This window comes from Trichosurus vulpecula, chromosome 1, assembly GCF_011100635.1.
Source record: "Trichosurus vulpecula isolate mTriVul1 chromosome 1, mTriVul1.pri, whole genome shotgun sequence".
In the NCBI taxonomy this organism is placed as follows: domain Eukaryota; kingdom Metazoa; phylum Chordata; class Mammalia; order Diprotodontia; family Phalangeridae; genus Trichosurus; species Trichosurus vulpecula.
In genome coordinates this window covers 59,096,282-59,110,242 of record NC_050573.1, presented here as the reverse complement: position 1 = coordinate 59,110,242, position 13,961 = coordinate 59,096,282, and the positions used below count along the sequence as shown (strand labels likewise).

Here is a 13,961-nt window from a genome sequence, read left to right as displayed (position 1 = left end):
CTACAAAATATTCCATGACTAGCAACATTCCTCATCACTGCAAGAATTTTAAAGTTAAAACACAACAGTCCTTTGTCCTGGCAGGAGATCATCAAAAAAAACTGCACAATCACCCAAAGGCAATACTGCTGGCTCTCCTATTCCAGTTCAATTCTTAGCCAAACTCATCCATCTGCAATATCTGTCTCAGATGTATGTACTCCTTGGTGGTATGCTGGATCCAGATCAAACCTGCGCAGGAGATCTGGCTGTTACATTTTCAATATAAGCACTTTATACACCTCACAAATCAGAAGATGCTATAAATCAGAATTTGATTTCTTTGTTGTTGTTGCTTGTCTGGATTTAAGGAAGTAGTGAAAATATTAGTAATATTAAACTCAAGTGTGTGCCACAGGCATTTTTTTTTTTGGAGAGCCAGTTGTTAAACATTTCTCAGTACACTACTATACATACTGATGAATGTGCTCTAATGATTGCCCATCCAATTGCAAGTCTACCAATTTGAAAGATGACAAAAATCACTGCTCAGAGACATTTAGTAGCTTTTCCACGGTAATCCAGGTAGTAAACATCAGTCAAGATTTGAAACCATGTCTTCCAACTCTGTCTAGTGTTCTCTGCTCTAAACCACATACACTGTCTCAGTAAAGGAATAAAAGATTTAATGGAATATTGCACACAAACACAAAATATACATGAGATTCAAGGTGTAACTTTGCCAAGCTCTTCTGAATTTGGAGAAGTGTGATGTGAGATAGAATTTACCCAGACCCTGTTAGTGAATTTCAGAGAAGACTATTTCTCACCCTGGTAAAGCAAATCACCAGGACAAGGGGACTCAGTGACCACTACAGCTCCAGAGGGAATCCAAGTACAGATTACTAGCTGCCTGTTAGTTGAAACAGTCCATCAAGTAGTGACTCCCAGCCACAGTTTTGTGAAATCACGTGATACTGTCACCAAACATGTCCACAGGATTATAGATTCATAGACCATTTAGTCCAATTCCCTCACTTTACAGTCGTAAAAAAAACCCACGGAGGCCGAGAGAGGTGAAGTGACTTGCCCAAGGTTTGAGCTCAGATCCCAACTACAAATTGCATACTCTTTCCACTGCATGTGGTAAAATCTTTCCTCAAAACAGAGTGGATTTTAACTCACTTTAATTTAGATAAGTAATGAGTCACAAAGGACGGTGAATAATTGCGTGCTAGGCAATCACCGTATAAATCCCCAAAGGATGTCAGGCTGGACAAACCCTTAGAGAACAGGTAGTTTAAACTCCCTAATTTTGCAGGGGGAAAAATGAAGCTTTGCTAGTACCATTCCATAACCATAAGCAAATTACTTTGCTTTTCTGTAAAATAGGTATATTTGTATGATGTCCCTCACAGAGCAAATTAGATAACATACACAAAGTACTTTCTAAAAGGTATAAACCATAACTTTCAGAGTAAATAAGTGTGTTATTAACATACTGCTATTATTGATTCTGGAAGCGCTAGCCTGGGAGAACTGTGGGTGGGATTATGAGCTTTTGGAAAGAGGTCTACAACCAGTACAGGGAAATATGGGGAAAGTATTATTGGAGGTGGAGTTAGGAGATTTACAAAATCTTCAAATGCTGGGAGTCATTTATGTGAGTCAGTGTCTCACCTTAGAAAAGTCTGGGATACAGTAGGTATTTAATAGATGCTTACTGACAGTGACTGACCTTAAGCCAGTTGTAAAAGGGGCGGGGAAGAAGTGTGACTCCTGACCAAACAGCTTATTTATTAAGTCACTCCTGTGTGCAAGGTGTAAAAGTTCAAATGCCACGTGACAAATGCGCACCTAAGAGGATAAACACCAATACACACCTGTGACAGAGTATTTAAATGATGGAGAGGTTCAGGGCGCTGGGAGGTCCAGGGGCAGGCTAGTTCTCATGGGGGGGGGAAGAACTGTGTTAGTTTTATGTAAAAATACATTTGTGTCAAGCTGTTCTGTACGTATATTTATACAACACACAGAGTGTCCCAAGATTCTCATTGGGGTAGTTTTAGGCAGTTATTAGTCTAAGATTTTTTGGACCCCTTATCGACTTGCTTCATGCTTATACGAAGTGCTGAGTTTATAAAAATGGGTAGGAATTCAAGAAACGAACAAGAGGAACGAAGCAGCGGCACTGGGGCACAGGCTGGGGGGTGGGCCAGCTTGCCTGCGCTGACTCAGTTTCCTCCTCTGTGAGAAAAAGGCGGATTAAAGACGCCGGCTAGCCAGAGAGGCGGTTGCACCTGGTCTCGCAGGAGCCCCCCTCCCCCTACTTAGGGTACGTCTGGGACTCAAGGTGCTCCAGTAAGACGGGGGGCCTGGCGGGTCAAAGGCGGAGGGGGTTCGCCGGCCCCAGGGTCTCGGGGTCGCACCGGGCTCTTTAAACTTGGAGAAGTTAGAGGAGAAGTGGGGGGAGGGGTCCCGCACCGGGCCGTGGTTGGGCCCAAGGGCCGGGCCGCTGAGGGGAGCTGGGGGAAGAAGGAGCCAGGCCTCCCCCTCACCCTCACCTGTGCTATAAGGAGAAGTCCCGGCAGGAGCCGCGCCAGCACCGCCATGTTCGCCCAAGATCCCCGTCACAGGGTGAGGCAGGGTAGGACGGCTCAGGCCTCCCTTCGCCGGAGCCGGAGCCGGACTCCGCAACCACAGCCTCAGCCGCCGGACGTTACCCAGCAACCCCCGGGCCCCGCTTCTTATCCCTCTCCTGCCTCAGCGCCGCTCCGCGGCCGCCCCGCCTGCGCACGCGCCCTACGCTTCCGCAGGGCCCCGGCGCAGGGTTAAAGGCCGAGGCGCGGCTCGCGAGGCCAATTGTGACGCAAGCAAGATGGCGGTGAGCCGGCGGTGGGGAGGAGGGAAGAGAAACACACCGCCCCCGCCGCAGTAGTGCCGCCAGACGTTACCCAGCAACCTCCGGGCTCCGCCCCTTCTTACCCTCTCCCCCACCGCCCCGGGCTCCTCTCCCATCTGCGCAAGCGCCTCCTTGACGTTAGCGCCGAAGCGTTCTCCCAGAGGTGAAAGGGCGCAGGCGCCGGACGCAAAGGGGACCCGGACGGCTGCAACATGGCGGTGAGCCGAGGGGGGATACGCTGCTGCCGGCCCGCCGCCGCCGCTGCTGCTGCAGCCGCTGGGGCGGGAGGGGGACGGACTGCCGGATCCGGCACTCGGAGGCCCGGGCCCCTGATCCGCTGTGCTTTCTCTGCAGGACAAGGAGAAGAAGAAGAAGGAGAGCATCTTGGACCTATCTAAGTACATCGACAAGACCATCCGCGTGAAGTTCCAGGGAGGCCGAGAGGGTAAGAGTAACCCCTCACCCCCCCCCCCGTCGTCCCGTCACATGGTCTGGCCCAGGGTGTCCGTCCTCCCTCCCCCCGCCTGCCTCGCCTGGTGGTACATTCCGGTCGGACCTCTCTGTAGCGCCCTCCATTCATTCTTTTCCGGGACGTTGGCTAGATCCGCACTTTCTGGGTTCCTGGAGCGGCCTAGTGATCGGGGTTAGGGAGCCCCTGCCCCCAGGGAGAGAGCTCACCTGTCTAGGAGGGCAAAGAGCCCCGAAGATAGATTCAATCTAGTGCACATTTATTATGTGCCAACTGTGTACGTGATAGAGAGGCCTCTCTTGGGCTAGGAGTCTGGAAGGCCTGGGTTCAAGGGCTGCCTCTGACAGACACAGACAAGTCACAACTTTTCGGTGCTCATCAGCCGTCTAAGACCAGGAGCTGCTGATCTGCATTCTGGAAGTCAGTCGGTCAGCAAGCATTTATTAAGCACCTAGGATATGCAGTCTTTAAATCCCGGAGCAAATACTTACCAGCTGTGTAATTCTGGGCAAATCATCTAACCTTTCTCTGCCTCAGTTTTTTCTTCCATAAAATGGGGAACAAATGAGCCATTTGTACATGCTTTGCAAACTTAAGTACTGTATAAATATCGTCATCAATACATCAGACACTGAAGTGACAAAGAAAAGCAAAGACAGCCCCTGCTCTCAAGTATCTCACAGCCTAATGGGGGAAGTTAATATGAAAATAACTGGACAAACAAAATCCAGCCAGGATAAATTGGAGATGTTCAATAGAGGGAACGAGTTTACTTCATTAAGGGGAGTCAGGAAAGACCTGGAAAATGAGATTTTTGCTGAGATTCTGTTGGTCAGATCACAGATCACAGATCTAGATCTCTACCCTCCACCTGTACTTAGGAGAGTAGCTCAGTTGACTCAGCCAGAAAGAATCCTAGTTGCCAGCCTCTGATACATACTGGTTTTTTGGCTGTGGATAAGTAAGTCACTTATCCATGCCCTAGGCCACTCTCCAAGTTGGGTGACTAGTAGTCTGGTGAAGCCTACAGACCCCTCAGAATGATATTTTTAAATGCACAAAATAAAAGGGGATTACAAAGGGAACCAATTCTGTTGAAACAAGCTATCAAAGAATTATTTTTTTAAAGTTCACAGACCATAGGTTAAGAGCCTCTTCTGTAAGTTACTGTATTTCCCCTGTATAAGATGGTCCCATTTTGGGGCCCAAAATTTGAAAAAAAACAAAAAGTGTTAAATAAAGTTATTGAACGCAAGTTTTATTCATCATAAAATTCACACAATGATACGATGAAATTCAAGGACCTTCTGCTCATAGCTTTCAGGCATCTTTTGGGCAAGTCTGGTGCGTGTATGCATGCTTAGTCCATTCCCTTTCATGAACATGAAGCACCAATTGTGTCCTCCTTTGAAATCAGTAACTTCTTTTTCATCAGCAGTTCTTCCTGCCTCATGCTGAACCATCTTTGTGGAGATAGGAATTCCAATTGCCCTTTGCTCTTCAATTCCTCTCTAAATCAGGCCATTTTGCTCACTTGCCTCTCATGGTCTTCTTCTGCTGTGGCGTTTTCAGTAGGGTTTCTTCTTCTCATAGCTAGTCTCGGATTGTTTTCTCAGTTGGAGGAGGACCAAACTTAAGTTCAGCAGCACGATTTCCATTCACTTTTGCAAACTGGATCACTTTTAACTTGAATTCAGCACTGTACGAAAATCTTTTCTGAGCCATTTCTGGGCAGAACGTGGCAAAATGTAGCCTAATGTACCAGTAACAAATGCGAAACAATGAGCACAAAGACAACAAGTGCAAAAAAGTGGGAAATGCAAGTAAAAAAAAATCTGCAACCGCTGTATGACATACCCAGTTTTTTAGACCCCAAATTTTTTGAAAAGGGATACGTCTTACACATGGGGAAACACGATATTACAGGTGAGTTGTTGCCAGTTAATAGCGAGGGAGGCAGTTTCCATGTGGAAAAAAATGCACAAGGACAGTGTTGGTGCCTCAGGAGTATAAAAATAAAAAAGTAGCATGTTATTCATTCAAAAACATTGATGAAGCACCTGCTGTGTGCCTTTGCACAAATTTACACAGACCCTATCCTTGTGGAGCTCGAAATCCAATAGAGGGAGGAGACATAAGGGTAAGTCATCACAGTCATGAAGCTTGCTCTGACTACCTGCTGCTTGACCTGTAGTAGTTAGATAAGACACGTAATCATGATAGATAATAGTCATTCAGTAAACACTGGATAAGTACCTACACACAGTAGGTACATACAGTAGTAGTAGAGTTCCTCCCTATAGTTCTGTAGCAGTGGCAGGGCAGGGTTTGCAGTTTGTGATGCAAACACAAATAACTAATGTCCAATGTCTTGTAATAGATAGCCCTTCAACAAACCTTAGTTTAAGTGTGTGCTGTACTTCTCCCCAGTACTCCAGTACTGTGTGCTGATCCCTGTCTTGGGGGGTGCTGGGGGAGATAACGCATCTTAGCTAAGATTGGGTCTAGGATCCTAGATAGAGAGCTGTACAGAACCTCGGAGATCATCTGGCTTCATTTCACTGATGAAGAGATGCGAGGTTCAGAGAGATGGTTGTTAGTAATAAAATTGGAGCTGAACTGGCTCCAGACCCCATGTCCCTCCTAACGCAATAAGGCTTGAAAATATAAATTATAAAATAAATCCATAAGTGTATAAGCAAGGTAAGGGAGGGTGTTGGCTTCACGGATAGGAAGCTGGTCTTGGAATCCACATGACCCAGGCTCAGGGCCAGCCTCTGGCACTGCCTCTGTGACCAGGGCAGATCATTTAACTTCTCAGTGCCCCTAATCTGCGTCAGGAGTTCCCAATGAAATTACAAACCTGTTCCAAATTAGGCAGGTGTAAAGCAAAGCATCTCCTATTAGACTGTTTTGGAGTCTGCGTTTTTGAGAGTTTTATTTTCTGTTCAAAGGGATCCAATTTATTTTTAACATGTATTTATTAAGGACCCACCCCTGCGTGTGCGCGCACACCCACCCACCCCCACCACCACGGGAGGACTTGTGTTTCAGGCTAGGAAAATACAAAATTTTCTGTAACAGCGCCTACCCTCGTGTAGCTGACAGTCTGTCAGGGGAAAGAAACAAGCAGAAATAACCATAATAAGTACATTAAGAGAAGTTCAGTGCGATAGATGACATCTGAGAAAGAAGTTCACCGAAGGAACCAGGGATATTCTACCTGGACAAGGAAACAATAATAACTCACATTTTTATACTTCTTTAAGGTCTGCAGAGTGCTTTCAGCTTTACAACAAGCCTGTGAGGTAGCTTGTGTGACTTATTTTATAGATAAGGAAGCTGAGCACCTAAAAGATTAAGTGACACATCTGTGTTAGCAAATAAGTGCTGAGGCAGGATTCGAACCCAGATTTCCTGATCTCTGTAATACCTTTGCTGCCTTTCAAGAAAAATCTAGTGGGATGTAATTTCTGCCTAGAAGTATTAGTAGTATATGAAAGGGGATTAGGCTTCCCCTCCTCTTCTCCCCTTCAATCCAAATTATTCGAGAAGTTGCAGTGGTGTAGTGGAAGGTACTCGTGTGGACCCAGAAGGCCAGGATGGCCACTGAGTGGCTGTGTGGCCTTGGACAGGTCATGTGCCTTCTCAGCCCTGGTTTCTTCATCCGGTAAAGCGGGAATAATACCATTTGTAGACTGTATCTCACAGGAGAGTTCTGAAGAGCCTGACTCTAGAGCTGGAAGGGCCACAGATGAGGAAATGAGGCCCAGGGAGGTTGTAACACAACATCAGGCCATGGGATCTGCTGTATGAAGCCTCCATGCTGTGTCAGGCGCTGGGGAGGCATAGACAGAAATGAAAGCCTTCCGCCTCAGAGTTGGCATTCAGATAGGAGAGATGACCTATATGTACATAGACAGAACACATCAGCTTCAAGGGGCAGCCGGGGGAAGGCTCTAGCAGCTGGGGTCCCACAGTAGGGGTGTGCTTAGAGTTAAGGAAACCAAGGATTCCAGGAATGGGGGACAGCAGAGGCAGAGACTGGAGGTGAAGCATCATCAGTGAAGAACAGCAAGTGTGGCTAGTGCACACTTGGAGAGTGGACTCCACAGTGGAGTTGGGCGGCGTGATGTTGAAGAACACTGGAAAGATCAGAAGGGTCCTGCTTGTGTAGAGCTTTAAGTGACAGAGGAGTTTTATTTGATCCCAGAAGTGATGGGAGCCGATAGAGTTTACTGAGTAAGAAGGAGGGGCGTGTGACATAATTGGCAATTGTGTAGAGGATGGGACTGGTGCAGGGAAGAGACTGGAGGCTGGCAGTCCGGCTGAGAGATAATGAGGGTCTGAACCAGGGTGGCAATTGTGTGAGTCTTGGAGAGGGAATATAGAGCCAGATGTGGAGGTGACAAGATTCAGCAGCTAGTTATGTGGGCTGAGGAGTTGAGGATGGCACCCATGTTGCAAACCTGGATGACTGGAAGGATGGGAGTGTCCTCAGTAATAATGTTTGAAAGGGAGGAGGGTTTGGAGGAAGAGTTAATTTTGGGTGGGACAGCTTAAGTTGTAGATTTCTATGGACCTTCCAAGTTGAAATGTCTAACAGGCAGTCAGTGATGCAGGACTGAAGCTAGGGCTGGACAGAACAGATCGGGGTGTTGTCTACATAGTGAGATGATCGTGGAACCCGTAGGAGCTAATGAAGTCACCAAGAAAGAGAGCCTTGGAGAGACACCACAGTTAGCGGGTGGTGAACGACCAATAGAGCCTGGGCAGGAGCCTTCAGAGGAGAACCGGGAAAGCAGTGTTAGGGAAACTGCAGGGGGAGGAACGTATCCAGCAAGCTGGGGTAGGTGTGGCGCTTGAGAGATCACTAGGCACCTGGGATGGAGCAATTTCGGTTTGGTGAGGTTGGAAAGCCAGATTGCAAAGATAATGAGAAGAAAGGGAAGGGCGGCAATGAGTATAGATGGCTTTCCCAGAGGGTTGAGAGAGAGAGAGAGAGAGAGAGAGAGCAAGCTCTCAGATGGCAGAATCTAGTGACCCCATGTCCAGGTTAGCTGCAGAGGTTGGTACACTATTGTGGATCTTTCGAGGCCCAGCTGAAGTTCTATCCTCCTTCCTTCAGAAGTCTTCTTTGGTCTCTGCCCTGTGACATTTCTAACATACTGTAGTTTATACAACATGACTTAGTGCTCTGTTGAATAGACTGTCCCAAAAGTCTTGGTGTGGTTTTAGGTTATTAAAGCTCATACTTTAATAGCATACTCTTATAAAGCTGAACCCTGTCTTACATTGTTCTCCAGAGGTAATCATCGATCCTTTTAGAAGGTACTATCTTAGATTACATTCCAGTAGAATGTAAGTTCCTTGAGGGTAAAAGACGGTTTTAGTTTTCTTTTTATCCCCAGCACCACATTTTGTGTATGCTGATGACTTAACCAGTTTTTGTTGAATTGGATTATGGTCAAAACACCCTCATTTTACAAATGGAGGAACTAGTATGTAAGAGTGTGAGAGCTCTCTTTCCACAACTAGATTATAAACTTCTTGAAGACAGGAGCTGAATCTCAAGTCTTCCATGGCATGTAAATTGACAATCAAACATTTAAAAAAAAATAGACTTCATAATGGGAAAGGATATTAGACATTCCCAGAATTCTCTAGCCAACAGGTATCATAGATGTCATGGATTGTGACCCCCATATTTTATGGATTACCCAATTCAAGCCCCCAGTTTTAGTAACCTCCTTTATAGATGAGCCTCAGAGAGGCAACCTTGCCTGAGCTGAGATTCAGATCCAGGGCTTAGCTCTCCATCCATTGTTTCCTCCCCTACACCAAGCTCCAGGGCCTGGCATTCAGAGCCCTCCACAGTCTGCTGCCTCACCCCTCTCTGGGCTCATTTCGTATAATCGTCTTTCATTTATTTTGTGTCGCAGCCCACTGGACTCACTGGGCTTCTGTCTCTTCCCTCGCTCACCATTCTGCCTCCAGCTCTACTCTGTGAAATCCCCAAGTCCTTCAGAGTCAAACCCCACCTCCAGCCTTTCCTGGGTCTCTTCTCCCCAAATGAGCTTCTCTTTTCTTGTGTGTGCATACATGTTGGGTTCTTTGAGGGAGCCAAAGGTGGGGCCTGTGATTTTGTGCTTGTATTCCCAGTACCTGGCCCAGGGCTTTGAGCATAGGAAACACCTAGTAAATTTGTCAGCTTACATTAAATTGGTTCATTAGCCTATGGTCACAGTGAGATTGCTTCTCTACTCTACACATAACGTATAATCTACTCTTGGGGTGACCCCTTTGAGCTACAGTTCATCCAGCCATCATTAATGGCTTATGCGCTCCCGGCACCAGGGATGCAGAGATGAAACCACACCATCTCTTCTTTCAAGGAACTCACAATCTACCCTGGGGAACAAAACAAATTCAGAAATAGCTATGGATTAGGGTATGATAAAATGCCGTGAACATGGGTGCGTGGCATCTGAGGCAGGAGAGATCACTCTCCTGAGAGGAGCAGGGCAGAGCTGTAGGAAGAGGCCTTACGCTCATATTCTGGCTCTGCTCTTGGCTTTCACCTTGAGCAAGTCTCTTCCCCTTTCAAGGCCTCACTTATCTATATTAAATGAGGGGCTGTACTAGATGGTTTCGAAGGGTTCTTCTAGGTCTCCATCCTTTGAGAAAGTAGGGCTTAAATTAGCCTTGAAGAAATGAAAATATTTCAATGGCTACCCACTGAATGGGGGCCATGAAGGATGACCTGCTAGGAAGGAGAGAAGGCTGGCATGGGCCACGATGAGTTATCCTGGTTTACATGAAGGGGAGAACAATGTGATGAATCTGAAAAGGTAGGCTAGAAGCAGATAGGGAATTCTGAATGCTCTGGTGTCTCTTATCTGCCCAGATTCACCATCCCTGGCTCCAGGACACATGTAGGGAGAGCTGGGGTTTGGCTAGGCAGGCAAGCATTTAGAGGTATGGGGCGGGGGTATTGGGTTTTTTTAATGCAGCTTATATGATTGCTTTTAATATATTGTTTTTATGTACCTGTGAAATAATAACTCTCCTTTTCCTCTTTCTGATTCATCTTTGCCAGCCAGTGGAATCTTAAAAGGATTTGACCCTTTGCTCAATCTGGTACTTGATGGCACCATTGAATATATGAGAGGTAGGTGGGCAAAACTTTGAAGCTTGATTGCTGATAAATCTGGTTGGCTAAAATTGTCATTTTATTTAGGAAACTGATACTTTTCTTTGTTAATTATACAACTGACCACTCTTTCTGATAACCTTATTGGGATCCAGTCATTCATTACCCATTAAGCTTTAGCAGCAGGTTTTCTTAGGAATGTAGACACATTCTATATTCGCTAATTCATTCGCTGGATGTTTTAAGTTCCTGCTGTAGTAGCCCCTCTAAGCCCTCCCTTGGGGAAGGGAAGGGGAGAGGGGCAAACTTAGCCAGGACCATCAGGTCCACAGATTTAATCTGGGTATGGTATACACTTTGATTGTCACTCATTCCCATTCTTCTGGTTTATGCACTACCTAGGCTGTGGGGCAATGTGAACCTGAAGGTCCCTTCTAACACTAGATCCCATGAGAAAGTGGCCTAAATTTTCCTTGAACAAATGGAAGTATTTCAGCAGATGGAAAAGGGGCCAAGGAGAAAAGCCCATTGCAAACATGAGGGATAGTTTGTGCTTCCAGCTATGACCCTGGACCAACATACTCAGGAATAAAGAAAGAAAGTAGGTTAGGTTTGGTTTCCACAGCCATACTTAGCAGACCCAGTAGCCCCTTTGTTGAGTGACTATGGTTCAAATTCTATTAATCTCTATTGTAGCCAGTTTGGCCACTCATCTGGGGTAATTCAAACCAGATTCACACTAAGGAAGCAACAGGAAGCTTTTCTTTTAGCATGGGAGTGTTCTGGTCCAATAGAGTGGTTTGGGAATTTACAGAAGAACTAGCCTGGCCATTCAGTGTTCAAAGCAGTAGGCCTTTATGTGGCATATTTAAGGGAAGGGCAGATGTAATATTAATTAAGTTGGGACTTTTTTACTGTTTTAGAATGCTAAATTAATTAAGTGTCTTTGATTGAGCCTCACTAGGTACAAAGCCCCAGGCCCAAAACCCTAATTACTAGGTGCTAAGCTGATGTGGGCGTGAAGCCCTCAGGACCCTAAGGGGAGTTGCTAAGACCAGAGGCGATAGTAGGAGCCTAAGTTCTGGTCCCTCAGATGACAGTTGATGACGTCCAAAGACTGTATAAAAAGAGAGAACAGAGTTGTTTGCTTGAGGCTCTCACTCCTGGAGGAGTGTTGGCGGACTCTGGGCAGCAAGAGCCTCCCAGCTCATCAACCCAATATTGATGGTTTCTTGGTACCTGTGAATTGCATTTGGTCTGTTTATAATGTGTGTTTGTAATTTGTTTGTATTTGCTCTGAAGTTCAGGGTGCTGGCTTTTTCCCCTGAGCTAAGTGAATGATATTTGTATGTTGGATTGAAATAAGATTGGTAACCCCCTAAAACAAAATAGATCAAAAGAACCTGTGCTGGCACCATTCTTGTTCTTGGGCTTCTGTTGGTCTTTTACCCCCACAACAGCTGCTAGCCAAATTGTTGCAACAGCAGACTAAGCCCTGGCTTACCCAGAAATACTCAAGGCCGGGGAGCCAGGAGCAGGGAGTGTAAGAGCACTATGGAATCGTCTGCTCCCCAGACACTTCCAGAACAAGTTGGGGGAGGACAGGGAGACATCCCCTGGGGGGTGCTGCTGGGCATGGCAGAGGAGAAGGAAGTCTGATGGCATGCCAAGATGCTGCTCCCCAGATTTGGCCTGCGGTTACACCAGTCTTTTCCCACTGCTCTGAGGCTCAGTTGGTAGGATTCCTAAGTCGCCATCATACTAGGTGGAGATGTGAGAGAAAATTGGGGCGCTGTGGGGAGGGGTCTGGAGCAGGTCTATCCAATTGGCTCCCCAATTCTGATTCCACAGACTGGGAGCCTCCACAGAAGCTGGACATTTCTAACAAATAGGAACTGTTGAATTATAAGTTGTCTTGCATTATAGACAGAGCCCGTCAGGATTAAAATTTGACCCAGAAAACTAGCAAGACTTCCCGGGCTGCCACAAAGCATATCGAGCCCTGAAAATAAATGAAATCTTCCTGCTTTAGTTTACAGCTTTGAACATCTACAATGTGTGGCACCATCGCACACAGCCAACCTATGGCCCCCAAACACTATAGTTGCAAGGCCCCATAGGCCATTCTGTGATAAGTGTGCTACCGTCTAGCTGTAGGCTGTGCAACAGGCCCCAGGCTTTCTCATTAGCCCTCGGGTGGAGCTAGTTAAGGGAAGCTTGATTAGGGGAGGCTTGTTTGTAGGAAGGCCCATACCTTTTTGCTAAGTAGGTGTGAAGCCCTTGGGCCCTAAAGAGGATATATATGTATGTATGTGTGTGTATATATGTGTGTGTGTGTGTGTGTATCCATATCCATCCTGAGGGTAGCTGTTAAGCTCAGATTAGAGAGAGCTTCAAAGAAGACAGAACTGTGAGAAGAAGAGAGAACTTCAAGAGATGGAGAGACAGAGAGAACTGCAGGAGGAGAGGACCCAGGCAAACAGGCAGTTAGGATTCATGAGTGAGTGTTTATGGGAAGGCCCTAGCAGAGGGGAAGGTTACAGGATGACTTGGCTCCTTGCTGTGATATTGTATTTTAATTTCCTTGCTGTTATATTGAAATAGACTTACTGGTTTTGGGATACAGTTGTTGCTGTGTCAAATTGGAATTATTGATTTTGGGATTTGATCCTCTGGTATCTGAATATGTGTTTTACTTCTTCTGCCTTCTATAGAGAGAGGCTCTTATATTTTGTGATTCCAAACTATGCAGGCATATGCATGGTCACCATCGATATCGTAAATCTTGCCTTACTGATACAGGCTCCTCTTTTGTGGTTGCCTTTCAGATCCTGATGACCAGTACAAGCTCACTGAAGACACTCGTCAGCTGGGGCTCGTGGTCTGCAGAGGTACCTCAGTAGTACTGATTTGTCCTCAGGATGGCATGGAGGCCATTCCAAACCCTTTCATCCAACAGCAGGATGGATAGCCCTAGGCTGTGTCCAGATATGCCTGGGAGCTTTGAAGCAGCTCTGTTGAACAGGGCTTTGAGTTTTCATTTCAGCAGGGAAATATCTTCCTTTTCCAAAAGGACTCATTACAATTTGCCAGCGGGGACAGAAGAGACTTTTTTTGTTGTTTTTTTTTTTCTAATAAAATTGCAAAACAAATTGGTTAAGCATAAGCTCTTCCTTCTCTTATCTTTTGGTATTAGTGGGACGGATCAGAATCACAGGCCAGATTTGACAGAATCCTTAGTACTAAAGATGAATCTCTGGGTCCTCTGAGCTCTAGAAAACGGAACTGCCTTGTCATAAAGTTGTTTGTACTATTCTGGGATATAGACCTTAGAAATGAGAGTTAGGATTCAAAAACATCTTGGACAGGTTACAACTCATGGGGTGGAAGTTAGCATAAATATAGGGTGCCCCAGAAAGTCTTAGTGCAGTTTAAAGCTCGTAAAGCCTTAAATTGCA

At 46.1% G+C, this 13,961-nt stretch overlaps 2 protein-coding genes across 7 annotated transcripts in view; one reads left to right on the top strand and one right to left on the bottom strand.

Moving 5' to 3' along the window:
- The window catches only part of SPPL2B (signal peptide peptidase like 2B), a 62,779-nt gene extending 59,988 nt beyond the window's left edge, over positions 1 to 2,791 (bottom strand). For 2 of the 6 annotated variants that reach the window (XM_036757399.1, XM_036757381.1), the window contains exon 1: positions 2,544 to 2,791. In XM_036757399.1, coding sequence (XP_036613294.1) covers positions 2,544 to 2,591 — 48 coding nt within the window. In that variant the 5' untranslated portion in view covers positions 2,592 to 2,791. The remainder of the gene's footprint in view (positions 1 to 2,543) is intronic. The other 4 variants (XR_005010256.1, XM_036757373.1, XM_036757406.1 and 1 more) reach the window with 4 other exon arrangements.
- Positions 2,792 to 3,018: 227 nt separating this feature from the next.
- Positions 3,019 to 13,666, top strand: LSM7 (LSM7 homolog, U6 small nuclear RNA and mRNA degradation associated). The gene is made up of 4 exons (XM_036740992.1): positions 3,019 to 3,099; positions 3,236 to 3,326; positions 10,450 to 10,521; positions 13,332 to 13,666. Exons 1-4 carry the CDS (start codon positions 3,094 to 3,096, stop codon positions 13,472 to 13,474), a joined length of 312 nt encoding a protein of 103 aa, XP_036596887.1. The 5' UTR covers positions 3,019 to 3,093; the 3' UTR covers positions 13,475 to 13,666.
- Positions 13,667 to 13,961: the final 295 nt, after the last annotated feature.

Coding starts and splice junctions, on each gene's coding strand:
- LSM7 (XM_036740992.1), top strand. Junction 3,327..10,449: donor GTTCCAGGGAGGCCGAGAGG/GTAAGAGTAACC, acceptor CATCTTTGCCAG/CCAGTGGAATCTTAAAAGGA. Junction 10,522..13,331: donor CACCATTGAATATATGAGAG/GTAGGTGGGCAA, acceptor GTTGCCTTTCAG/ATCCTGATGACCAGTACAAG.